Source organism: Ovis canadensis, chromosome 2 (assembly GCF_042477335.2).
Source record: "Ovis canadensis isolate MfBH-ARS-UI-01 breed Bighorn chromosome 2, ARS-UI_OviCan_v2, whole genome shotgun sequence".
NCBI classification, from domain to species: domain Eukaryota; kingdom Metazoa; phylum Chordata; class Mammalia; order Artiodactyla; family Bovidae; genus Ovis; species Ovis canadensis.
In genome coordinates this window covers 240,707,612-240,734,808 of record NC_091246.1, presented here as the reverse complement: position 1 = coordinate 240,734,808, position 27,197 = coordinate 240,707,612, and the positions used below count along the sequence as shown (strand labels likewise).

Below are 27,197 nucleotides of genomic sequence, written 5' to 3'. Positions count from 1 at the left end.
TGGAAAGAACAGTTTATGCTGTGATTTATTAAAATGTGCATCATTCTTTTATTTTAAAATGTGCATCATTGTCTCGTGCTCGGCGCGCGCGCGCGACCTCAGCGTGGTGGCCCGCGGCGGGCCCCGTCCCCGCCCGGCTCCCGCGGAGCCGCCTTGCGCAGGCGCGCTCAGGTGGCGCGGGCCCGGGGGCTCCCGCCCATGGCCAGGTAGACGTCGATGGGCACGTGCAGCAGCGTCAGGCAGTGGCAGCCGGGGCAGCGTCGAAGCGGCCTGCGGAAAGCGGGGCGCGACGGGGGGCGTTGAGGGGACGGCCGGCCCCATCCTGTAGGGGGCGCATCAGTCCCAGGGGTTCGGCCGCGGGTGCGGGTTGGTCTGGGGACGGAAAGCCGGCAGGGGTGGGGCCGCGGGCAGGGGCGGGGCCGCGGGCAGGGGCGCTGGCCTCACCTGACCGGGTTGTGCTCCGTAGCTACCGGCTCCGGGCTGTCCTGGGACTCGGGGGCGGCGGCAAGGCCAGGGGAGTCTCCGGCCTCAATGGGGAATCTCCGACCCTGCGGGGGCTCCTGGGCACTCATGTCCAGGCCCCGGGGCGCTCTGCGCGGGGAGTGGCGGTCAGGCCGCTCCCGGGCGGCCGGGAGCCCCCTCCCCGCGCCCGCCCCCCGGGCCGTTGCTCACCTGCCGGAGGCCGAGGCCGGTCCCAGGCTGGAAGCAGCTGCCCGAGCCCTGGCCGCGGGAGGACGCTCCGGTCCAGGCGGAGCCGGGCAGGTGTCTGCGGCGCGTCCCGGCCCAGGCGTCGAGGGGACGGGCTGCATTGTGACCCGGGCCGCGGCGCGCTGACCTCACAGAACCCGTTCCTCCAGCCGGGGAACCCCGCGCCGCCCGGGCACTTAGCGCGGTGGCGAGCCGGGAGCTGGAGGGCTCTGGCCATGGGTCGCGCAGACCCCCTGCTGCCCGATGGGGGCGTCCACGGAACAGAGCCTGGCATCCCGGGCCGAGCGCAGACATCGCAGCAACCCCTACAGGCGGGGCTACGACCCACTGCCTGGCGCGGGGGCGGGGCACGGAGGTGACTTAACCCATGCTGGGTTTTGCGGTGGTAGTGGTGGTGGTGGTGAGGGCAGATAGGGGCATTGCCCATTTTGGCCCAGGGTCACACAGCATTTACATCACAATTGGGCCAGAGTTTTAAAATGTCTGACCCTCTCCCTCCCCACCATCCGCGGCTCCTGTGTCCGGACGGAGAATGTTGTAGCGCTGGGGGCGGCTGCGGATGAAGTCCTTGGGGGGAAAAGAAGCGGGCCGAGGGCGATGGTGGAGTAGCGCTGCCTCGCAGAGGCAGCATGAGCTGAGAGGGTGATAGGAAGGAAGGAGGTGCTAGACAGCATGGAGGACTTTCTGCTCTCCAATGGGTACCAGCTGGGCAAGACCATTGGGGAAGGGACCTACTCAAAAGTCAAAGAAGCAGTTTCCAAAAAACACCAAAGAAAAGTGGCAATTAAAATTATAGACAAGATGGGAGGGCCAGAAGGTGAGCTGGGGCCCCTTTGGAGGAAGGGAGGGCTGGCTGAGGTGGGTGGGTGCTTCCTCCAGTCAGAAGGATCAATTCCCTCCTCCCCTTTAGTCTTAAACTAAAGAAAGCAAGAGAGGCTGTGGCTCTGGGGTCAGTCAGTGGGGAACAGAGAAAGTCTAGGAAAATCACACCTTCTGAAAGTCCAAAATGAATGTGGCAGGCAGTGAGTGAAGTCGCTCAGTCGTGTTCGACTCTTTGAGACCCCTTGGCCTGTAGCCTGCCAGGCTCCTCTGTCCATGGGATTTTCCAGGCAATAGTACTGGAGTGGATTGCCATGGCAGGCAGTGAAGGACCCTCAGAAGCAGAGTCAGAGCCTACTACGCCTTTCTTATTCTAGGAGGTCAACTGATTGGTCAGGCCATGGCCAGGGCTAGCAGAGGGCAGGAACCGATGCAAGGGAGAGAGATGGGGAAAAGACAGGGCTCATGGAAAGAACGGCAGCTCAGGGGGCACAGGTGAGAGGGGCTAGCTTACCACGCTGTGGGCAGATCAGGCCTCATAACTGAGTTCAATAGATTTGTCTAAAAGTTCCCACAGGACTTTGCTATCCATGGTCTCACAGGCTGCTCACAACAGTCCCTGAGGCTGACGGACTAGTTCCTTTGAATAATATATTAACTACAAAGACAGACGTGAACGCTCTGCAGTGTCCAGGCGGTTTGACACTGAAGGCTGTTAAAGGGAACCAAGGCCCACAACCCAGACATGGTGGGCAGACAGAAGTTGGAAGACAGAGAGACAGAGGGAGGAGTTAGGCTCTTCTGGACTTGACTCTCCATCTCTTTTGTTTCCTTAGAGTTTATCCAGAGATTCCTGCCTCGGGAGCTCCAGATTGTCCGTACCCTGGACCACAAGAACATCATCCAAGTGTATGAGATGCTGGAGTCTGCCGACGGGAAAATCTACCTGGTGATGGAGCTGGCTGAAGGAGGGGATGTCTTTGACTGTGTGCTGAATGGGGGGCCACTGCCTGAGAGCCGGGCCAAGGCCCTCTTCCGTCAGATGGTCGAGGCCATCCGCTACTGCCACGGCTGTGGTGTGGCCCACCGGGACCTCAAGTGTGAGAACGCCTTGTTGCAGGGCTTCAGCCTGAAGCTGACAGACTTTGGCTTTGCCAAGGTGTTGCCCAAATCGCGCCGGGAGTTGAGCCAGACCTTCTGCGGCAGCACCGCCTATGCCGCCCCCGAAGTGCTGCAGGGTATCCCGCATGACAGCACGAAGGGTGACATCTGGAGCATGGGCGTGGTCCTGCACGTCATGCTCTGTGCCAGCCTGCCTTTTGACGACACAGACATCCCCAAGATGCTGTGGCAGCAGCAGAAGGGGGTGTCCTTCCCCACTCATCTGGGCATCTCGGCTGAATGCCAGGACTTGCTCAAGCGGCTCCTGGAACCAGACATGACTCTCCGGCCTTCAATTGAAGAAGTTAGTTGGCATCCATGGCTAGCAAGCACTTCATAAAAGCAATGGCAAGTCCTCCCCAATAAAGTAGGGGGAGAAAGCAAACCCAAAAACCCGCTTCTAAGATGGTGATATCTATATTTTACACTTTAAGTCTACTTATCCTAAACTTACCTACACCCTCCCCAGCTTTACTTCTCTTTCCCTTTAAAGATCTTCATGGAACCAGAGGGCCTCATTCAGACTTCCCTTTTATTATGGCTGACAAGTGATTTTCATACAGGTGTTTAACTAAAGTTACTTAAAAATAGACCCCAGAATCATACACATACAGGGGGAGGAGAGAAAAATAACCAAGAACAGTTGGAACCACTGTTGTTGCACCTTCCTTTCCAAATAAAAGCAGAAGCGTTGGGAATGCAGAAACGGCCTCTTGACTCCTTGTCTTGGTGAGAGGCCTTCTGGGGGCCCTGTCCCTTCCTCACCCCAAAGGCCAAGGTGAGTCTGGGATGAAGACAAGGGACCTCCTTGGAACGCAGGCTACTACCTCCCATCCTGACCCCTCCCCCAGGCTCCAAGCAGGAGGGCACCCTGCACACCCTGTCTTGCCCTGGCTCTGGGGCAGCTGCTGTAAGGGACAAGAACAGAGCTCCAGACACCTTCCAGCTTCTGTTGAATCTCTTTAATAGCTGTTAACGGCAAGTCTGGAAAAGGTTCAGGACAAAGTTCTTTTTTCTTTCTTTTTTAATTACAAAACTAACAGCTGTTAGAGTCTTTTTTTTTTTTCCTTTTTTCTTATCCCAGCTACAAAATACTCTGGGGAGATACATTATAATTTAAAATATATAATATTGCACAAACAACCAAAAGGTTAATTAAACTAAAGAAATAATTACAAAGAGAAAAATCCTATCCCATGAAAAAAAAAAAAAAAAAAGATTCAGCATTCTCTCCATCCCACCCCCTCATTGAAGGTTTGAAGTGGAAGTGACCACCACTCTCTTGGCGTCCCTGACCACGATCCCTTTAAATCATTGGTGAACACACCAGATTATGTACAAGAATCACCGGAGCAGCATCGTGAAGCACCAGGGTCTCCAGGGATTCCTGTAGCCCCTCGTCCCCCCGAGAGAGGTGCAGCTTTACCAGCGTGGAGGGTGAGAGCCACCAAGACTGGATCTGCCTTCAGGAGGAAGAGCTTTTACAGAAGCCTGTCGAGAATCTCAAGCAGCTCACCCCCAGCGTATCCCTCCAAGAGGCAGAAGGGTTGAGGCGGAGAAGTTGGGCTTACCGGAGTTGTAAGTACTCGGCTTTGATCACTGCTCTGTACCGCTGGTAGCTGGCTTGTGTCCTAAGCTACGGGGGAGTCAAAGTGGGTGGCTGGCTGGACAAGGTACCCCGCCAGACAACACACGGAAGGGCCTGAAGTGGCCCCCTCCCTTCTTGGGGAGGGGAAGAAGGGCAAGAGCAGACTCTTGCAGGTGGCACAGCTGGGCTAAGGACTCGGGTGCATCCGACATGAAGACGGCTTGGGAAAGGTGCTGGGAACATACCAGCCTGGACTGGGGGAAAGGAGCGAGTTTGGTCTCTAGATTCTGAACCACAAGGAGCCCTTCCTGGAATGGAAAATGCCTGGGAGGGACAGATTCCTAAGGGAGGCAACTTTCCCAAAAATGAATGCCTCTTACCCGCTGGGATAGGAACCAAAGTGTGTCTGCCATCTCTGTCAAGCCAAGGGCAGGTGGCACGGCCTTCCTTGCCGGCTCATGGGTGACACAGTGTTGTCTCGGCATCCTCCATGAGACTGGTGGTTTAGCCTCTGTCTACACAGGCACATGGGCAAGGGCTATCCCTTGGGACACCTCAGCAGGAGTCCCCAGGAACAGTGGGTATTCAGCAGAGAAATGTAGGCTCTTCCAGTGAGGGGTGGGGTGGGTGGGGGAAGTTTCCTCCCCCTCAGGTCATCCTATGGTTGGCACAAGTCAGAGTTCCTGGTTTGGATTAAGCGAGACCCTTCCCAGACGTGAGCAGAGGCCCGAAGGGCCAACAAGGAACAACCCAGAATCTGCCAAGAGCTCTGGTTGACAGAGGCCATTTGGGGGACATTCTTAGTCAGTGTCTTCCGGGGCCGGGCTGAGACGGGCGAGGGAAGTGGGAAGTGCTGTGGGTGGGGGAGCTGCTTGCTCTGGCTCCCCTCAGTCCCAGTCCTCCCACTCTACGTCTTCCAGCTGCAAAGGGGGGACAATGGAGATAATGGAGAGCACGAACACGTATTTACTCCTCTGAGTCAAGTCCAGACCCAAGCTCCCCCGCTGCCCCATTTCAGAATAGCCCTCCCTGCAACCCCAAGCCCCACTCTCCTGGGCTGGACCCTGCCTCCTATGAAAATGAACTACTAGCTTCAAGGAGTATCTGGGGAGCAGAGCTGCCCTCTGCCTAAAGTGTGGGTCTGATGGTTCTAGACTCAAAGGAAATGCTTCTACCAGCCAACTCTGGACACCACGAGGGGATGCCCTGCCTGCAAGAACCCAGTCAGTCAGTCCCTTAAGGAGAGCTTGAGAAGAACACAGCTCCAAGAGGCAGCGACCTTGAGCGTGGCACTCTGATCAGAAGCCAGCGTGGCACAGGACTAGAGGGGCTCACCGGGCCTTCACTGGGGCTCTAACACCCTGATCCCCTGCTGAAGTCTCCCAGGCAACTCTCTTGGCCCGTTGCCAGTGGATCCCCTGGTATAATGGGTTACAGAATGACTCTGTTCAGTATGTTTCATGTCAGGTTTAAAGAGGGCTACAAAGACACCAGCGCTAAGAAAGCCCCGTGGCATGAGGGCACCATGAGCCTTCTTTCCTCTGGGTATAGTGAGGTCACAGGTGGCCCCCAGCCTTCAGTCTCCCAATATGAAAAATAAGGCCCTTCCCATCTCTCTAATCTGTTCCCTCCTTATAGCAGGTTCCCTGAGGTATGTGATGGACGGAATCATGGGGTTGTTGTGTGACAGTTCTTGATAAAACACTGATGTGAATCAGAGGTGTGGGCTGGAGCCTCAGTCCTGTCCCTTACTAGCTGTGAGAGCTTTTTGCCCAGCCTCTCCTTCGTATCAGTTTTCATTTGGAGAGGTAGTGAAGCGTAAGAGCAGCAGGGCTCTGAGCTTCTACTTTGCGGTGGTTTTAGGAACACTCATCAGTGCTCCCATGTCCCAGGCTCTGTGCCTAACGGGTGCATATGCATCGCCCACCACAACGTGTGAGGTTATAGCGGCCAAGGCCATGTTTGGATGGGGCAGCAGAGTCTCAGGTCAAGTGATCACACAGTCTTCTGTCTCCAAGGCCAGGGTCTTACGGTCCCACACCTGGTGACCATGAGTCACAAGATCTGGGGCAGCGTCTGGTATCTGAATTTTTTTGGTGGTTCCTCAGGTGATGCTGATAGGAACTAATGTCAAGAACTGCCCCTCTCCACCCCCCTGGAACTCAGGGGAACCAGAACCTGAGCCTGCTGATGACTGTTCAGGGCCTGAGCGGGAGGCCCTGGCTCCCTTCCCACAGCCGGCCACCTCAGATAGGAAGGGATCCACTGTGAGGGGCCAGTAGGGCTTGGTGGAGAGAGTCCTCAGACCTGGGGTCATTGGGCTTGCTTCCCTGTGGCCCACCATCAGCAGGCGCACTCACCTCACCGGAGGCATCCACTTTGGAAAGTGCCATCTGCACTTCTTCTTCAGTCATGTCCAAGTCAAAGTCCTTCTCCCAGTCCTCACTGATGTCTGTACTCGAGCCTAGAACCATGATCCACAGTGTGAAAGACGGGAAGGGGCATGTGAAGAGGCTGTAGCTGGGGGTGATGGAACTCTTTAGCAGGGCCTGACAAATACACACCAAAGGGCTTACACCCTGCTATCTCTGGCTCAGTGATCTCACTTTTAGGGATCTATTTTAAGGAAAAATACTGGATTCAGGAAAAAAAAAAATTTAACCAAAAGGATGTTCACTATAGTGCTGTTACAGTGATAAAAACTTAAAAAACCACCTAAAAGTCCTCTGCTAGGGAATTGTAAAAGTAAAGGGTATAGTCCTATGATGGAAAGTTATGCGGCTTTTAAAGGTTAGGCTACAGAACATTTGTATGCATGGCAAAATAATCTTACACTATTAAGTGAGAAAAAGTAAGTTACTGAGTAGTGGAGAAACACTTTGGTCCAGAAACTCCCTGGAGCCATGGAAATCTCTCAGAAGAAATAAACAATGAACCTCCTCTGCCTTAGTCGCTCCATTTTACCTACACTGATCCTGCTGCTACTGAATCATACCAGGCACATTCCCACCTAAGGCCTTTGCAAGGACTGTTCCCTGTACCTGGAACTCTTCTTCAGATACCCACAGGCCAACCTGCTCACTTCCTTCACACCTTTGCTCATATCTGACCATCTAAATGTGGCTTGCCCTGATTGTCCTATTTTCAGTTGCAACCCTGTCCCCCTCACTCTGCTCGGGATGGTCTTTTCCATTGTATTTATCACTTTCTAGTGTATTACATAATCAGGTTCCCTGTGCTTGTTGTCTAATAATAGAGAAACTAGAATGTGAGCTCCTGGAGGACAGGGATCTTCTATTTTCTTATGTATTCCAAGTGACAAGAACAAATAGTTTGTACTCAATAAACATCCATGGACTCTTTCTCTAAATCAAGGGTTGGCAAACTATGGCCTGTGGACCAAATCCAGCCGACCATCTGCTTCTGGAAATAAAATTCTGGAACACAGCCATGGCCATTCGTTGACATATTGCCTATGATTGCTTTCATGTTGAAAAGACAGAGTTGTGAAGCTGGGACAGAAACTGCATGTCCCCTGAGGCCTAAATATGTGTGACCTTGCTCTGTACAGAAATCACTTGCTCCTCCCAGTTCTAGGTGATTCTGATGCCTGCTAAGGTTTGACAGCCACTGCTCCAAACATGCATATTTGGGTATGCCTTCTTATAGGCAATATAAAAAAAAAAGTACATGTGAAAGTTATTACTGAGAAGAAAATGACAAAAATAGTTCCTGTAAAAAAAAATACATGCAGTATGATTTCATTAAAAAAAATATGCTCACAGATGCACGTACACACACACAAAGGAAGAGCAAAACACCCATAAGAATCCAACAATCGTTATCACTAGGCGAGGAGGTCGGGGGTAATTTTTCTTTTTTTCTAAAATGATACATTACTTTGTAATCATTTTTTTTTTTTTAAAGCATCTTTTAAAAAAGTAAGCTCTGATCCCCCAAGGGCACCACCTGTAAATACCTTGTTTCTTCTTGTCTAGCTTGCTCCTTAACATGCACACAGGCTCTGAGCCCCCCCCAAGCCTGGGCCTCACATTCCTTCTTAGGGTTCTTGCACTGTTCTCTCTAGTCACCCATCTAGCCATAGGCAGTGTGGTAGTGTCTCTGCACTTCTCTGGTGGCTCAGATGGTAAACAATCTGCCTCTAATGCAGGAGACCTAGGTTCGACCCCTGGGTTGAGAAGACCCCCTGGAAAAGGGAATGGTAACCCACTCCAGTATTCTTGCCTTAAGAATACCCATGGACAAGGGAGCCTGGCGGGCTGCAGTCCATGGGGTTGCAAAGAGTCGGACGCAACTGAGTGCCTGAGGGACTGAGCACATAGCACACAGTATCTCTAGAGTCGAGCGAACCTGGGTGGAACCCTCTTTTTTCTACTGTGTAGTCCTGGGCAAATTATTCTGGGCTTCAGTTTATTTATACTGATAAAATAAGAATAAAACCATCCTCTTTGCAGAGAACCACCGGAGGAGCTTATTAGAAAGCAGATTCCTCCCTGCCTATTCCCCTCATTCAGATTTAGCAGGTGTAGGTGGTGGCTCAGAAATCTGGATGATTCTGTATAGATCTTGGCCTGCAGTTTGAGATACAAGTGTTACAAATAGCAGCATCATGTAAAGTGCCTGTAACATATATCAGTTCAGTTCAGTCGCTCAGTTGTGTCCGCCTCTTTGAGACCCCATGGACTGCAGCACGCCAGTCCTCCCTGTCCATCACCAACTCCTGTTTACTCAAACTCATGTCCATTGAGTCGGTTGTAACATACGTACACAGTGGATATTCAACAAATGGACCTGTAAAAGGCTGGTCCTACAGCTAAGTAATTTTGCACATCGTCCCTGAGCCAGTCAGGATCAGATCTCAAACAAAGACCCAGTTCTTCTGACTCCGCGTGCAAGGTTCCCCGTGCTTTCAGGACACTCTGGCGGCTCACGCCTGGTTCTCTGTCAGTGCAGGCTTCCTGTGGGTTAGAAGCCAGACTCCCAGCTGATTTCTCCCTTTAGAGCTGTGGCTGTGGTCATGACAGCTCTTCCTAACCTCAGGTTTCCCTCCAGGGATTTGAAACTCTCTTCAGGGCTTAAATGCTAGGGCAAACCCGTTGGGTAGAAGAGAGTCTCGGGTAACATTTTTGGAGCACTTCATACCTATCTCAGAGAGTGGATGTGAACAGTCCCAGTTTACAGATGAGGAGACAAAGGCTTCGAGTGGCACAGAGGTGAATCTGGGCTTTCTCTGCCACCTGCCTCCTCCCCATCCTGTCCTGTTACACAACAAGAGTACTAGTAAGATCGCCATTACCCTGGGCACGTGGCAGAGATCTGATCTATGCAACAATTTAAGACATCTCCATGGAGTGTTACTGTTTTCTTTTGTTTGTAAGGAAATGGGGAGTTTTTGGGTGATTACTAACATCATAGTGCTGTCACTCACAGCTCATCTTATTCTGTTTAATTGGATCTTTGCTTCTCCAAAGAAGAAATGGAGGCCAAAATCCCTCCCAGGTGGTCAGTCAGTGGTGAAGCAGGGCCGTAAGCCCCAGGCTGTTTCCAGTCCTCAGTCCACAGGGCCCGCTCCAATCCCCTCTCCCTGCTCCCTGCTGAGGGTGCCTGAGCAGGCTAAGTCTAGTCTCCTCAATCAACTGGCCCTCAGCACAAAATGCAGGAGGGAAGCGGTTCTGCAATGACAGGCATCACCCTGGGACCTCAGGAGTCCCTTTGGCTTGGCCACCCCGAAGACTGCTGTGCCCACAGACCGTGCCTCCCTCATGTCATCTTTGGATGTGGACACAGGAAGGAAAAGGAGTCACTCTGCCTCCAGGACAAAAAATCTATTCTTTTAAGATTTTACTCTCTCTACTCTGTTCCCACTGTCCCCTCTCAGTCCAAGACCCCAGCTTTGCCCCACCAAGCGTGTGAGATGCAGTAGGGCAAACAGTTAGGAGCTTCCGCTGCACTTCTCCATGATCTCATTTCTTCCAGTCTCTACCCGTCACATTCTCCAGTAGCCCGCTTCCAAATGGAACCAATAATTCTTGAACCTTCCAGCTGTGTCACTGTTATCCCCACCCTTATCCAGCTCAGACTCTATGAACCATCATTCTGATCACTTCCTGCATACACTCCACTTTTGTCCTTTTGAGTTCACCTGGATAAACTTCAACCCTGATTCAGTCCAACTCCCCACCTGCTCTGTGCCTGCACCTGAGCGACTGAACATGGCGGGACAAAAGTGCAACAGCGGTGACTGGTCTTTCTCAAAATTCATGACCATTATCTCAAAAGGACCCTTCATACCATCCGCCCAGCAACCCCACAGCGCCTGCTGAGTCTACCACCTACTCTGCACTCTCCCAAAGGTTATTTCACATTTATCTAAATGCCTACTGGGTGGGTGATTTATCTTAGTTTCCTACCAGTAAAAAAGAAAAAAAAAAGGAAAACCTCACAGCTCTCATAGGATTTTTGGTGAGGACTGAGTGGTATGCATATCAAGTGCTCAGCACAGAGCTATATAAATATACAGGAAGTGTCCAGAGACTGGTTGGTACCTCTTATTATCTTGATCATCTCCCCAAAGCAGGGCTCTACCCCAATTTCTTCCCTGACTGAGGCTCTATCATGAAACAATGACTCTCAACTTATAGAGAAAACGGAAGCTGACAGAAGATCAGTAACATTTCTGAAGTCACATGGCTTATGAGCAAAGTTGGGATTTGAACCCAGAACTGTCTGCATCCCCAAGGCTGAGCCCCTAGCTTAGCCTCTACATGTAAAGCTCCTAGTGCAGGCTGGGCATGTAATACACGCAGCACGACCTGCTGCTTTGTGGCACCATGTTCAATTTTCTGAATTTGGCTTAAGATTTTAAGTTCTATTTCTGAGCCAACCCCACCTCTCTTCTTATTCCTCCCTCTCCTGGGAACAATACAGAAAAGTGGGCTTTGGTCACCCCCTTCAACATGCCCCATGCCCTCTGCTTTTTCGACTCTGCAGGACCCTGCAGCCTGGACTACCGCTCCCCGCCCACACCTGCCCCAAACTCTCCAACCTGTCTATACAATGCCTATCTCCTCGTTGATACACCTGCTCATGCCCAGGGGTTCCTTCTTTCTCTGAACTCCTCCGGTACCAAGCCTGCCCCGTACTGCTTCGTGCTTCATCATAAAAGACTACAGCCTTTGCCCCTCCCTCCTCAATGTCTCATAAAGAGCAGGTAGGAGCTCAATGGATGACCTCACCGAATCAGAGTCAGAAAGAAAGCACTGTGTTGGAAACTAGAAATCTTGAAGTTTCCGTCGGGGAGCAGAGCAGGGCAGGGTGTGAGGGGCCCATTCCCATCCACGGCAGCAAGCCACTCACTCACTGCCAGCAGCCCAGGGCGCACCTGCTGGGCAAGCTGGGTGGCTGACTGGTGCTGGGTGTGGGCAGACAGGATGCCTGTGGGTGAGGAGCTGACGGGAGGTCTTGCTGACAATCGGCTGCCTCTGCAGAGGTATACTGGATGGTACAAAACAGGCTGACACCAGCAATACCACCGTTCTCTAACTGCAGGAGTTAGAGAGGTTCCTCCCCGACACAAAGTCAAAGTGTCTCCTGTCTAAAATTTCACTAAGCAGATAAGAAACTAAAGCTCTGTTACTTAAGCTAGGTCACTGCAAGTTCATGAGTATTCATTTTATTCTTCTTTAAACTGTACACGTAAGCTTTGTTCATGTATTTTATAATAATAATTAAAGGAGGCCTGGGGAAGCTAAATGACTTTCCTGAGGTCATCCAGGGGAGAAGACCCTTGGCAGCAATCAGTGTCATAGGAGTTCCCACCCTGAAACTGAATTGTCCAAAAGGATAGGAACTGGCACACTGTGGTAGTTAAGGGCATGGGTTTCAGGTCAGACAGACCTAGGTCTGAATCTGGCCTTGCTACTCTCTGGCTGTGTGAATTTGAGCAAGTTACTTAACATCTGAGGCTCACTTTCTTCAACTATAAAATGAGGACAGTAATATAGGGAAATGAGATGTAAATTAGAAATTAACAAGCTCCCCTGGGAACTGAGAAATTAACCGCAATGTTACATCCTTATCCCATGATCTGACATAAATCTTATTTTGTTGACTCTAAGACGCCAACAGTTATAAGATGCACCCTAAGTTCAGAGAAGAATGCATGTTCGAATTGATGGAATACAGTAACAAACACTCAACCTATAGTAGCTGTCACCATTATCAGTATCACAAACGAAGGCCATCTCTCCTAGGATCCTCACAAGGGGCAAGGAGACAAGTCTGCCTTGTGAGGTGGCAACTCTCACCTGCCCTGCCCCCACATGCTCCCTGGGCTTTGGCCTTGACTTACCTTTTTTCCCATTGTTGGAGGGCGTAGACTTCCCACTGTCCGAGTTCAGCTCAAACACCCGTAAGTCTGTGAGGACCTCTTCCCTGAGAGTCTCTACTCTGGCTGGAGGCCGGGGCTCTGGACCGCTGGGGCGGCAAGCAGGGGTGTGGGGCTTAGACTGAGCTCGGGGTGGGGGTCCAGTCTCGCCCGTATCCACAGCCAGGTCCTGTTCCTCCAAAGATGCCTCTAGAAGCTTCTGGGACAGGTCCTTGGGCAGTGCTGGGGTCTCAGAGGCAGGGGGCGGTTTGGCAATCTGTGTCACCAGGGAGATGCTCTCACTGCTCTCCGAGGGGGTCACCTCTGTTGGAGGTTCAACGGGGGTCACCAGATTCTCTTCACAGGGGCTCTGGGGACTGGGTCCTCCTTCAGGCGATGTGGAAGGTCTGGCCACAGGAATCTTTGCCTCTTTTAGGGATGTGGGTGAAACGCCCGCAAGCTCCTCTGTCAAGAGAGAAAGGAAGGAGAGTGATGTACTCTGGTCGGCCCCAAGACCATCATGGAGACCACCAGACAGAGCTCAGGTCCTCATCAAAGTCTGTTCCAGTCAAACCTATGGGTGTCGGTTTCCTCACCCCCTCTCCATGGTAGTTCTGTAGGTACTCCCTGCTGGTCAAAGTATCTCCTACCTGTGAGGCCTAGTGCATGTCTGGTAGGCACTCAGCTTCTACAAGTGCAGCCCAAGGTAACATGACAGCTTAGAAAGCCAAGACCTGAAAGTCAGTCGGGATGAGGTTCAGGTTGAGCTCTGCTACATCCCAGATGCATGATCTTGGGCAAGCCACTTAACTCTCTGTTGACCTACCTGCCTCATTTGCAAAAGAGGGATAATATAAGTTGTGGTAAGGCCCATACGTGTGGAGCTTTTAGTACGGGTTGGGCATATAATATACGCACTTAATAACTGTGTTAACATATCATACAGGTGGCTCTAACACACTCCTAATAAGCTGAGCTACCAGGCAGAGGAAGCTCAGCTCTGTCCCTAAGCCAGCGCTTCCCAAGTCTGGCTGAGCATTAACATTACCAGCAGAGCTTGTTAAAAATACAAGTCTGGGATGCCCCTGGAGGTCCAATGGTTAAGACTCCATGCTTCCACTGTAGGGGGGCGTGCATGTTTGGTCCTTGGTTAGGGAATGAAGACTCCCCCCATGCCGCATGCTGAGGCCAAAAATTAATTTAAAAATTTTAAAAAATATGTAAGTTTGGCCACATGCCCAGAGTCTTAGAAGAAAGAAATCTGGAATTTCAATAAGCACCTCCTACTCTGAAGTAGCTGCTCCATGGGCTGGCAACTGGCACATGCAATCTCTGTACCTAAACCTGGGGCCACCAGACTTGGTAAACACTCCCTTGTTAGCTCAGACTATCCTTGGCACCTGCAAATACTGTATTCAATCCCTCCTCTTTCCTGAGGTGCCATGTCCCTCCAGGCTTCAGAGAGAATGGCCCAGAGAGACCCCCACAGGCAGGACCTGGTACTTGCTCATCACCTCTCAATACCTCTTACCTTCTTCCTCCTCCCAGCCAGGCTCTTCAGAGATGCTCTGTTCTGCCCGCTGCTTCAGGGCATCCCTCCGGGCCTGCTCCTGAAAGTGGGGGAGGAGTAGATGGCCAGGAGCAGTCCGGGAACCCCCTTTCCCAGACTCTGGTTCTGACTCCAGAACTCTTGGTATCCTCTGTCCCCTTCTTCCCTCAACAAAACCCAGCCCCCTACCCAAGGCTGAGTGGAGTACCTCCCCTGGTTAGGCCAGCATACCTGCTCTAGTTGATGGACTTTATAGAAATACCGATGCCAGAATTCTGAATGGGAAACGGCTGCAGGCACCTGGCGGGAGGGGACAGTGGAGATGGGACTTCAGAAGTGGTTGTGTGGGGTCCATGTCCCGAGCCTTATCAGCCAGCTCCCAGTCATTCTGGATTTCAGAGGCTCTAAGCAGCTGAGCTGTGATTCTCACAGCACTTTCAACTGCCAGACCCACCTTTCTGGCCCAGGAGGTGAAGAGAACTCCCATCAGGCTTTGCTGGCCCTTCCATTTCTCACCGTGATTGCCAGAAGCCTGGTGACTTAGATTCCCTCACATGGATTCTTGGCTCAGGAGCTGGCTGGTTAGGCTCCACAGGACCTCCTGTTGTGCTCTAGGCCAGAGGACTCCACAATGACTCTGGACATGACCCTCCCACCTCCCCACACCTTCAGCCAGGAGCCGGCAAGGCCCTCACCATCTTGGTGTAGAGGGCCCGGATGGAGGGGCTGCCTACAAGGAGCTCTGAGATCTCCCCCTTCTTCTCCTCCAAGCAGAACTCGGAAAGCCAGGCATCAAACAACTCTGGAGGCCCTGCAGAGAGACAGATACTGATGGTCAGTTCTGTGGGGCTGAAGAAAGAACCCTGGGCTTAGAGAAAACACACCAAAGCCTGGACATGGACAATGAGGAAAGCATAAGGGTTTTTCCAAAGCCACATGGCCCAAGGTGGGGGATCAGGCAGGGTGAAGGGATGGGTGGGCCTGCTATCAGGGCATGGTCCCTCAGTGATCTCCAGGGGCTGCAGTCTCCTCTCTCTCTGGGGCCTGCGTGGTTTGTAGCTCACTACACTTGGCTACCAAAGCCTCTCCTCTGGAACAGCTGCTCTCAGCTCACCAGTGACGCCATGCTGCCAGATCCAACGGCAACTTCTCCGTCCTTGGTCATGTGGCCATCCTACAGTTCCTGCCTGGGAAAGACTACCTTCCTCTTGAAGCTCTCTTCTCTCCTGGCTTCTCACTCTTGCCTCTATTTCCTCCCACTGCTCTAGTAGTTCCATCTGAGGCTTCGGTGGGCTCCTCTTTCTCCTTTCCTTATCTCTTCTCATTCTCCATTTTCTCCCAAGATGACCTCCACTAAACCATGAGTTTTAACCTCCTTCTCCCACTGACAGTTCCTCCGTCTGGCAGCTGAGGCTACCTTTCTGGGCTCCAGATCCAGAGGTCCAGGTGCCAGGACACACCCACCTGCCCAGATGCTGCAAATACAGCGTACACTCACCTTCTTCCCTCCCGCACCTGTCCCACCCAGCTGTCCACCGGAGACCTGCGGGCCCTCCTAGGCTCCTCCCTTTGCAGTCACTCTGGGTTCCACTTTCTCAGTGTCTCTTATATGCACACCTTCCTCTTTGGTCTACCCGGCCCTTCCCTGGTTCTGGCTTTACCTCTGACATGAGGATTCCTACCCAGCTTCCTAACTGGTCTTCCTGTCTTGTCTCTCCCTCTCTGTTTCATCCTTAACAAAACACTGCCTGAAGTCTCTTTTATAAAATGCAAAATCTGATCACATCAGGTCTTAAGACTCTTCAACAGTTCTCTACAGTACGGCTTTTTAGACTATGGTCCAAGGATAGGGTTCAAAGGGTTAAAGAATTCCCATACTGCACATACCATTCTATTGAAAGAGGGCTTATGATTTTCAACTGAGTTTTAAAGGCCTTTGTGATGCAAAAAAAGGTTAAGACCCACTACTTTGGGGACAAAATTCCAACTTCTTAGTCTGGTACCCAAAGCCCTTCAGTCCAGTGCCCCTGGCAGCTCTCACTGCCCTCATTTCGTCACACGTACTCTCTGTCTGGTATTCTCGAATGCCTAGGTTTTTCTAGACCTTCAAATGACCTGTTGTCATGCTTCAACACTGTTCTCCCACTTCTACAAGTAAAATTAGTTTACTTCTAATTCATTGTTAAAACCTCAATTCAGGCCTCACATCCTAGGATTTCCAGGCTGGGTTATGTGCCATCCTCTGGGTTCCCACTGCTCCCCTCTTTCTGTGGAAGCAATCACTCCATTTCTAGTTATCTTTGCTTTATTCCGTTTCTCTCTCCTAAAGGCAGGCAGGTTCCTGGAGGTCTGGGCAGGGTTGATTCAGAGTTCCACTCATTTCTGGTGTCTAGTTCCCACCTAGATACCAGTTCCTCTCTCTAGATGTGGAGCCTGCTGTACATCAGAAGCTTAGCAAACAGGCCAGAGGGAAGGCAGGCAGGGCAGCAGGGGTGGGAGGAAACCTGACTGAAGATAAGGGATGAGAGGAGCAAAGCCTCTGTAGATGGGGATGAAAACAGTTTGCGTCCAGGGAGGAAAGGCAACCATCAACCCATCCCACCAGATGCAGGGTTCAAAGTAGCCCCGGCTCTGGTCCTTTACACAGAGGCTACCTGGCCACTGCTGCAGAGACAAACGGGGTGTACGATCCAGACTCCCTTGGCCTCCCTGCCCAGCAAGCCTGCCCCCTCACCACAACCCCCTCACCATCTGGTTCATTGCAGTAGGTTGCTGGGTCTGACTGCAGGCTATAGAGGCGAGCCTATAAAAAAAGAGAAAAAAGAAAAGAAATTCTGGGGTACTGGGGACAGAAAGCAATGCCTCTCTGACAATCAACCATGACCCAGCTTTGCCCGTTGGCTACCATACCAACAGGGGCCCTGGTAACTAACAGTATGGGTTATGGGTGGAGCACTGGGCTAGGAATCTAAAACTGGGGCTCCTAGAAAAATGGACTTGCATCCAGTATTCCACCCCTGGAAACTAAGAAAATAAAGCAAGCAGGCCACAGAATCATATATATAAAATAGTTCTGAATTATACGATATATAAGAAACATTTGTGCAAGTATATTAATAAAGTCCAAAATTCCCTGGCAAATTTTAGAACATTTAACTCAAGTTAAACCAATTCATCAAGAATTTCTTAGTTTCACAGCCAGTCTGCCAAATGAACTGCAAGTTGTGTTCCCATTAGGGCCACAGGCGTCGTGAACTTTAGCTGGTACATGGAAAGCCCCTCCTTCCTTCCTTGTTGTTACAGGAAGCATGGGTGGGCTGCATCAGAACTTTAGCAAGTGATTCTGGTTGATTCACTGTTATAATTTAAACTTCTGTAATTAAAAAAATTTCACAATCCACTTAAATGTGTACTAAGTGGTGGTGCTAATACTAGGGCTGAAAAACACGCTTGAAAAACCATGTTTGGGGCGGAAATTCAATGCGGTAAAATGCTGGCCAGACTGGTGTGACACCACACCCCGAGTGTGGGAGAAAATACTCCAGGGAATGTGAGAAATAATGGTGAGAAAATAAAATGTAGCAGAAATACACTACTGCTGATGGTATAATTGCTTTGAAGACGTACTCCTCCTGTACATTTATTCCAATTGGAAATCAGTCTTAAACAACACAAATGTGGAACTCATGCATGCCTGTAATGATGCTCTCGAGCACTCCTTGTTATGGATGAAAAGAATCTACATGTGCAACACCAGAGAAATGACTGAATAAATTATGCTATACACACCTGCAAGAATTTAAAGACACTAAAACTGATGGTCACAAGGAAAGATGCTAACAGTTATAAATTTTTTAAAAGCGGGTTAGAAAACTGCATATATAAAGTGCTTTTCTGTTAAAAAGAAAAACCCATACTATCTTCACCAGTGTTTGCGAGCCAAAAGAAATGGGAGGTTATACACCAAGGAGAAATCAGTGGTTCTCTTTGAGTGATGGGATTATGGGTTTAGAAATAATTATCTTCTTGCTTACTGGTGTTCTCCAACTTAATTACATACACGTATTTATTTCCTATGAACGTGTACTGCTTTTGTGAGCTCAGGTTGGAAGCTAGAGCCCGGGGCCGCTAGTGAATACCTTGGTGCCATCATAGGGCTCAGCCGTGCCAGAAGGTGTGCCCATCAGGGTGATAACGTCACAGTCGATGGTTTTGTCTGGTGAGGGAGCAAAGGTATCGGAGATCACCCCCAAGAAGTCAGACAGCCCTTTCTTCATTTTCTCTGTCGCTCCAGAGGAGCCTTCAGTCTGCAGAGAGAAGCCAACAGAGGACGTGAAGTGGCTCAGGAGCAGGCTACGATCTGGGGTTTGGCGTAGAGAGGGATGAAGCATCAGGGGTCAAAGTGTACTGTGTAGGGGGACCAGGGAAATATTCACAATGGTTCACTCCATCTCTGGGCCTGGAGACGGAGAGTGGGGCAGCCAGGGTCCCCACCCCTCAGATGGGGGTGCACATTAGGGCTGCCGTAGGCCTGTGTAGGTCAGAGCAGAGCTCCTTCACTGGCTGTTTCACCAAAATTTCAAGGCCAGTCAAGCTGATCAAAGATTGACAGGAGAGGATCCATGGCACAGACATTCAGAAGGGAAAAGGGACTTAGAGGGAGAGAGATGGGAAAGGTACCAGCTTTTCGGGTCAATCTGGGATCTGAATCCCAGCTCTACTACTTGTTAGTGAAAGTGAAAGTGACGTCGCTCAGTCATGTCCGACTCTTTGCGACCCCGTGGACTGTAGCCCACCAGGCTCCTCTGTCCATGGGATTCTCCAGGCAAGAACACTGGAATTGGTTACCATTTCCTTCTCCATTACTACTTGTTAGTAATGAGACCTAAACCTCTCAGAGTCTGTTTCCTTATCTATAAAATGCAGCTAAATGTACTGCCCGCAGGGGGTTACTTCGGAGATTTTTTAAGAGATAAGGCAGGCACAATGTCTGGCACATAGCAAACATTTAATAACTAGCAGTACTGTAATATTACAATCTCATCATCATCATTGCTCAGGAGGTATTTTGTATGAAAGATTGAGGAAATATGGGCAGGATGAGGACCGACAGCCTTGCCTAGAGACAAGCCTGGGACGAGCTGAGGGCCAATGCATGGACCCCCTAGAAGGGGCAAGTGGGCCACCCATCTGGAGCCACGCTGGTCAGAATGCCCTTGAGCAAGAAGGGATGGTGTGCTGAGAGACAGGACCAGGCTCCACAAACCTTGCAGCAAAGTGTCATATTTACTACCGATGAGGCTGCCCAGGCATTTTATTCCTTGAGCCTGTCAACTGTGTCTGGCACATGTTGGCATAGGTATATAATTGTATTTGTTGAATGAAAAAAGGAATAAATAAATGAAGGAAACAAGTCGTGTCTCTGCTACTGGCTGGACACGCCACGGTTCAGCTGGGTGACTACTTGTCATTCATGCTCATCAGTGGCTGTGGTCAGCAGGCAGACAGTATTTTCTAAGATTCAACAAAAGAAGCTTGGCTGAAAACACTCCACAATATGTTTTTCATAACATGGCCTCTAATTACGAGGCAACTGATTCCACTGGTGATCAAAGAAACTGAAGTCTGTTCTACTACTAAAGGGGAAGTTGTAATACAAAACCAGTACCCTATACTTCCTTGGAAATTTGAGCTCTGCGGGGGTATCTCTGACCGTATACAATTTTCACTTTTCATGCTGACTTGAGAATCTAATTCCTATCTCAGAGGAGAATTCTAGTATACATCTCTGACTGATAAAACCTGGACGAGTAAAAATACAGCTGGCAAAAACTTTTTGGAGGTAGTTCTACAGTAGATATTAAAAGGTCTAAAACTATATTCATCTTATATCCTTTTCAATACCTTATTTGGAAGAAAATATTAAAGGCAAAGATTAAGCAATCAGAATGTTCACTGTAGCTCTGCTTACAATATTGGAAAAAACTGAATCAGGAAACTAGGCAGTGGTCAAATCTACACAATGGAATACCATGCCGTGGGCTTCCCTGATGGCTCAATGGTGAAGACTCTGCCTGCCAATGCAGAAGACACAGGTTCAACCCCTGGTCCGGGAAAATCCCACACGTGGCGGGGCAAACAGGCAGCGCACCGCAACTCCTGAGCCTGTGCGCCAGAGCCTGGGAGCCGCGACCACCGAAGCCCGCGCACCCCAGAGCCGGTGCTCGACAGGAGAAGCCGCCACAGTGAGAAGGCCACGCGGCATAGCTAGAGAGAGTCCCCGCTCGCCGCTACCAGAGGAAAGCCTGGGCAGCAGCGAAGACCCAGCACAGCCAAAAAGAAGAACGAACGGACAAAATGTCAGAGAAAAAAAAGAATACCATGCCGTTTCTGATGCTGCAGAACTGGGTCTGCGGTGATTAATTAAAAAAGTAGGTTATGAAACATGGCGCTCAGGCTCTGGGGGGTGGAGGCGGCACTCACAGTCAGCTTCTCCTTGACCACGCTGGCGGTGGCCGCAATGGTGCAGGCCGTGTCGCGCTGCACCACCTGGGTGAACTCCGTCAGGTCCCGCTTCATGAACTCCAGGGCTTCAGAGGACTAAGGGAAGACAGAAAGAGCTGACAGCCAGTGGCTCCACCACCCTTTGTTCCTGTTTCCTGCGCTTCAGTACCAGACAGAAACATGGAAAACAATGGACATGGGCACCTGGGCTCAGAAACAATGCTTCCCTGTCCCAATCCCACGACATTACCCAACAGCAGAGAGCACAGAACTTCCTGCTGCTCTGAGAACAGGGGACTGAGCTCAGCCCAGGTACTTAGAAGCTCTGTGGCCAGGAGGAACTCTCACCAAGTCCTCGGTTTTCTCCTAGGTAACGAGGGAGGTGGCCTAGAGCGGTGGTTCTCATGAGCAGACTGGGGTAGGGGGAACGTGCAGTCTGAAAACAAGACAGACTGCATCACGTCGCTATGCTGTAAGCCATGACCTTTGTTTCCAATTGCAAACAGGAAGAGAAAGGAGGTTTTTTTTTTAATCAAAGGAAAATGTTCTCTATTTCTACTTCTTCTTTTCTTTGTTACAAGGAAATTCAGTTGAAATACGAGACAGCAGGTGAAATTACTTGTGTGAAAGGTTTCACAAACAGGTTGTTTTCATAACAGCAATAGTTTAGAAAGCTTTTATAAGCAATTTTTGACAATACCAGTAAAAAGGTGTGCCATTTTTCTATATTCAACAAAAGCGGTGTTAAGAGAAGCAATGGATCAGAGTGTCTCCTAGACTGCCTTGGTTCCACCATCTGAAAGCTCTGTTCATCCATAGAGCTCCTCTGGGCAGAACTGACACTTGCTTCTGTCGGACAGTTTGCCTCTCACTCTGTGCTCAGACCCAGTGGGCAACAGCAACCCCTCAGCTCTTGTCTAAGTCTTACGTTGTCTTCATCCTCACCCACTCTAAGACGTCTTCCTGGACTATCTCTGTGCTCACCTCTGCAAGCCCTTTCATTTTATAAGGGATAGCTACCTGCATTTTTAAAGTGTCTTTTTGAGTGTTCTGGTGATTTTTTTCCTTGGGGAAGGGTCTGCCTCATTCTCCTCAGACTGGGAAGTCTCATCTATCAGCCACAGGCTTCTCTGCAAGTGGGAAAGCCTCCATTTCAGATCTGGGACTCCTTAACTGGACTGGAAGAGTCATTTATTAATTCTTTCTCCATGCACACTACTGCCACCTTAGTCCAGGCTAACCTGCTCTTTCATCTGGACTCTTCTCCCAGGTTGCATGAAAGTTAAATTCTCTCAGTTGTGTCCAACTCTTTGAGACCCCATGGAATTCTCCAGGCCAGAATACTGGAGTGGGTAGCCTTTCCATTCTCCAGGGGATCTTCCCAACCCAAGGATCAAACCCAGGTCTCCTGCACTGCACGTGGATTCCTTACCACCTGAGCCACAAGGAAAGCCCAAGAATACTGGAGTGGGTAGCCTATCCCTTCTCCAGGGTATCTACCCGACCTAGGAATTGAACCAGGGTCTCCTGCATTGCAGGCGGACTCTTTACCAACCGAGCTATGAGGGAAACCCCCCAGGTTGCATAAGATGCCTTTAACATCTTTTCCTCATGGCAATAGGGGGAGCTCTCTAAGTCACAGCAGACAGAGATGCCCCTGCTTTACAGCCTTCAGTGGTTACATGGTAGCCAATGGCAAATATAAAAGTATAAAATCTTCCCCTTCGCTTACAAGGTGCATATAATCTCGCCTCTGGGAGACTCTCCCACTATGCCCCTCACCGAGCTCCAGCTGGCCATGCTCAAAATCTCCCAGTGTTCCAGTATCTTTCCTACTTCAGGGTGTCTGAATATATCATTCCCTCTCCTTGACACATAGCTCTAACCCTTCAAGCGAACAAACACAGTGAACGAACCCCCTCAGCTGGATAACTCCTGTTCCTGCTTCAGAGCTGTGCCTACATGTCACCCCCCTGGGGGGCTTCCCTGATGCCACCTCAGACCAGGCTGGCTTCTGCTCATGGCACCTGCATGTTCTCTTCTTTAACATTTCCTCTACTTTAGATTTCTGATTACCTGTTCAGTGTCTATCTTCCTGGGTAAACAGCGAGTTCTGTGAACACAAAGCCTTTGTTTTTTATTCACGGATACTCTTCCAGTGTCTGACATAGAGCCTGGCATAGAGTTAGACTGGCATGTACCAGGGCAGTTTTAATTATTAACCATTTACATGATTATCCAACAAATGGTTGTCTCCCTCACTTGACTGTGAGCTCTGAGGGGACCAATATGAACAGACATGGTGCCAGCCCTCTGGAAGGTCACAGTTTCCTGGGGAAAATGCTCACGTAACAGTGCTGAGGTGCAAGGGCAGAGCAGTGACCAGTGTATTGTGGGCAGGCTGGAGCGACTTGGTGAAGGGAAGCCTGGACGGAACCTTCAAGAATCAGCAGGAGTTACTAAGGAAGCCTGGGCACGGTGGCACCTGGGGTTTACTGAGGCCTACAAGCATCGGTCCTGGGGGAAATGAAAATAAAGAGCAAAGCAGAAGCGGTGAGGGAGAAACCTTGACAGGGTGGCCACGGAGAGCCTGGTCAGCCCTGCTGGTGATGGGGAACCACCACCATCTGGAGGATGACATGATGAGATTTGTGGTTTTGACATGTCACTCCTAAGACTGGGAAGGATGACAGGTCCAAGACTTGAGTAGATCAGAAATGGAGGAAGACCAGTCAGGAGGCTGTTGCAATAGTCCAGGAGAGAAAGCAGAAGAATATGAATAAGGACAGCCCTGGGAAGGATGACAGGATGGAACTGGTTCAAGAAATATTAGGCAAAAAAGATGGATTTGGTGATTAAATAGATGTGTTGACTGAGGGAAACAAAGAGTCAGGAAGAGCTACTGGCAACTAAACTAAGTGACTGGGTGGTTGCAGGGCTGCTAGCCAACGGAGGAAATGCTGAAGGGGGAGCAAGTGTAGAGAGAAGCTATATAGCCATATATATATATATATATATATATATATATATATATATATATATATATATTCTATAGTCTCTATATAGTACTATATAGAAGCTATATAGTATCTGTAGCGACTGGGGGATATTTGGGTCAATTGTCCAGCAGGAGCTATTCTCAAATACTAAAGCTCCAAGGAAAGGACTAGGAGTCACCCTGAAATGAAAATGGAAGAGCTCATCCAGGAAGAGTCCATTGAGTGAACAGCACAAGGCACTGAGGACCAGGTTCCTCAAACACCGCCTTTAAGAGGCAGGCAGAGGCACCTATGAAACAGGAAAGCCTGGAGAAGCAGCTGGAGAACTGAGAGAGAATCAAGCCATAAAAGCCAAGGGAGTAGACGTTCAGGAAAGAGAGTGACCGCTAGAGTCTAAAGCAGCAGAAAGGTCCAGAAGATAAGGGCTGAAAAACACCCGCTGGATTTGGCAAGTGGCAGGTGAAGCTGAGTGTTTACAAAGATAAGTCTGTACGTAGTGGCTTCAGGGGTGGGGAGTCAAGAGACATGATGTTGTTGACTTCAAATTTTAAAAAGGAGGAGGTTGAGGCTGTCACCTCCAAGAAAAAAAGGAAGTGGTTGGACAGGGAATGTGAGGGGACAGTTAGGTTTGGGGAAAGTTACTGAAGGCAAGGGGAGGAGCAAATATGAGACTGAAAACACTTGCTAGGGTAGGGGGTAGAGGCTGAGAGGCCCAAGACCAGGCCCAGATGAGTTTGGGGAATCCGTGGTAGAGGCAAAGAGCAACGTAACTTTTCCCACCAGTGTTCATGGGCAAGTGCAAGCACACACACGCACACGCATACACACACACACACAACAGGGGGAAGTAAGAGGAAGAGGAATGCAGATTATAGCACCATCTCAAAGCTGTAGTTTCTGGAGCAGCATATGCTATGGGGTGCAAGAAAACTGGGGGGTGGGGGTGCTGGGAACTGAGTGGTCCAGACACAGCCAGGATAGTGAGGAAAGGAAAGCACTGAAAGGCCAAGAACAAAATTAACAGAAAATGGTAACTGGTATTTAAGAGGTTTCCCCATCACTCTCAGTACTTAAAAAAGAAAAGTCTTATTTAATACTTAGTGTGTGCTAGATACTGTTTTGGTGCTTAACATGTATCATCATTTAATCATGACAACAATTCTGTCAGGTAGGTATTATTACTATTCCCACTTTACAGATGAGGAACTGGGGCTTTAAGAGGTTAAATATCTTGCCAAAGCTCATATAAGTGTAGGAAATTAAGACTCTTCTTTTCAAATGGGGAATTGTCAAAGGCAGAAACAATACCCACTCCCCCTGCTTCAAATGAGAGAACAAAGATGGAAGGCTAATCAACGACCTGATTTTCGTGTTATGGGAAGACTAACCTTGACAGTAATACATAGGAGGCCCTCACACAACATTTGCTAAATGAATGTCAGACTCTCCTTCCAGAAGACTGCTCAACAAGAAGCAAGCTACTCTGGGGTCTCTTCTATTAGAACTCAGTTTGAAATTCTCCCTCAACGTCAAACTCAGTTTGAAATTGAGTCTTCATTAACAACATAAACAGCTCAGGCCATTCTCAGATTTTCTGGGCTGTAGCTGAAAGGCTAGTATGTAGGCCAGGAGAGGCTAAAAATGCTCACAGAGTAGAGCATTGATTTAACTGAAGCCAGAAGCCTCCTGGAGTTGCCCTGAAGCAGGACTCATCCCAGATGCTTGAGGTAAATGGTAATTAACTTTTTCCAGAATTCAGATGAGTTGGTTTTGACAAACCAGCGCGGAATGGAACAGGAACACACAGTGGCATTGTCCACGGGCAGAGCCAAGCCTCACTCACCCCACAGGGCTTGCTGTCTCCTCACTAGACCATGAGTTTGGGGAGGCGCACGACTGCAACTGTTGGGCTAATGTCGGTATCCTGAGGGCCAGAGAGTCAGAGTGCTGGCTATGGCATACACGCTACTATTTGCATGACTATAGGAGGAAGTTTCTATGGCAGAATCCTTTTTCTTCAAGGCCTAGATCAAATGTTCTCTCTTTTACAAAGCTGAATTTCCCAAGTGGGAATACACCACTCTTTCCCACGGATTCCGACGACACGGTCGCTCCAGTCTTTAAGACCATCTCTGTTTCACTGTAGGTAGAGTCACACTGGTCTAAGTCGGGGGTCTTTCCTCCCAGAGGGCCCAAGTGAGCCTGGTCCCTGAGGCCCGGAGCCCACAAGGTTCAGCGGGATACGCTCGGAACAGGGTGCAGGGAGGTGCCTTGGGGCCCCACTGGAGGAAGGGCGCTGGCCCAGCTTACCTTCTCCTTGACTGCCTGGTAGCTCTGCTGCAGCCAGCTCCGCCACCATCCCACGTCCTCCCTGCGGAAGACAGACACATCTGGAGGCCCCGCGGTGCGACTCGGGCCCGCGCAATGATCGGGTCTCAGTACCCCTCTCAGATGTGGCCCGTGGGTTGGGGCATCAAAGGCCGCTTCCCCACCCCCTCACGCTGTGATTCCACCCCGCCCTTTCAGCTCCGTCAGGCCCGCGCTGGCCTCCCGTTCCCCCGGGGAACCCTGGCCCAGCACCCCAGCCATGGGGAGAATTCGGGGCCCAACGCCCAGAGAACTGGATGACGGGCTCACCCTTCCGCCATCTTGCCCGCATGACATCACCACTATTTACTGACCTTTGACTTCCGACACGGCACCGCCCCCTCAAGCACCACCCCGGAGGGGGCGGCCCAATCCCCGCGCCGACATCGTCCTCAGCCCCATATCCGCCTGGCTCCATCATTAGACTCCGCCTCCTTAAACTCGGTCCAGACTCGGGCCAGGGTTCGGACTTAAAACTCCGCTCCTGAAAGCTCGGTCCAATCCGCTCTCAGGATTGTCTCCAGGCCCCACCCCAAATGTTAGCCCCGCCCCCCAACATCGAATCCAAGTTGGTATCCGCTGACATAGGATACGGTGGCCGTTTTGGGTCAAGATTGGCCGGTGGCTGGGGGTTCGAATTGTAACCCGGGTAGAGAGGAGGCAGGGAGTGAGCCAGCCTGGAGCTCGAACGTCTGTAACCCTGAGCGCAGGGCTAGGACCGCCCCCCTTTATGAAACCTGCCGCGTAGCAGCAGCCTGGGGTCTCTTCGGGCTAATTGAGCAAGCTCAGTCCGTGGAGGTCTGGGCGTTGTTTGGAGGAAAATTCAGAGATGTCTTCGATGCAACCTTTGGGGGAGGCACTCTCAGGAGATTGGGGAGACAGACACATTTAGTTAGCTCAATTTTTGGCGACCCAGCTCAAAACTACGTGAATGTGTGTGTGTTTGTGAGTGTGTGAGGTGAGTCTGGAGTTGATAGTCTGGAGAAAGACTCTGTGTGTGTGTGTGTGTGTGTGTGTGTGTGTGTGTGTGGTGTGGGGTTGAAAGATTGTGTGTGTGTTTGTGTGTGTGTGTCTGGAGGAGGAAGATTCTGTGTGTGAGTCTGGAGTTGATAGTCT

General features: G+C 50.4%; 3 protein-coding genes across 8 annotated transcripts; 1 reads left to right on the top strand and 2 right to left on the bottom strand.

The window, feature by feature from the left end:
- On the bottom strand, positions 1–3,348 carry FAM229A (family with sequence similarity 229 member A). The gene is made up of 3 exons (XM_069574768.1): positions 673–3,348; positions 445–591; positions 1–270 (listed from the first exon to the last, which is right to left on the bottom strand). The coding sequence occupies exons 1-3, from the start codon at positions 807–809 to the stop codon at positions 168–170; spliced, it is 387 nt and encodes a 128-aa protein (XP_069430869.1). The 5' UTR covers positions 810–3,348; the 3' UTR covers positions 1–167.
- Positions 1,302–3,780, top strand: TSSK3 (testis specific serine kinase 3). Its single transcript, XM_069574769.1, has 2 exons — positions 1,302–1,525; positions 2,364–3,780. The coding sequence occupies exons 1-2, from the start codon at positions 1,381–1,383 to the stop codon at positions 3,026–3,028; spliced, it is 810 nt and encodes a 269-aa protein (XP_069430870.1). The 5' UTR covers positions 1,302–1,380; the 3' UTR covers positions 3,029–3,780.
- On the bottom strand, positions 3,636–26,610 carry BSDC1 (BSD domain containing 1). 6 transcript variants are annotated; one of them, XR_011254069.1, is made up of 13 exons: positions 26,396–26,610; positions 26,025–26,085; positions 20,695–20,811; positions 18,351–18,518; positions 16,960–17,014; positions 14,907–15,022; positions 14,443–14,511; positions 14,194–14,272; positions 12,648–13,127; positions 6,637–6,740; positions 4,657–5,196; positions 4,260–4,324; positions 3,636–4,151 (listed from the first exon to the last, which is right to left on the bottom strand). XR_011254069.1 is itself a non-coding variant. In XM_069574765.1 (11 exons), exons 1-11 carry the CDS (start codon positions 26,500–26,502, stop codon positions 5,164–5,166), a joined length of 1,389 nt encoding a protein of 462 aa, XP_069430866.1. In that variant the 5' UTR covers positions 26,503–26,610; the 3' UTR covers positions 3,636–5,163. The 6 variants fall into 6 exon arrangements, 2 of the variants coding, with proteins under 2 accessions (XP_069430866.1, XP_069430867.1); XR_011254072.1 differs by having other exon boundaries at positions 26,352–26,406; XR_011254070.1 differs by having other exon boundaries at positions 4,260–5,196; positions 26,352–26,406.
- Between the last annotated feature and the right edge of the window lie 587 nt (positions 26,611–27,197).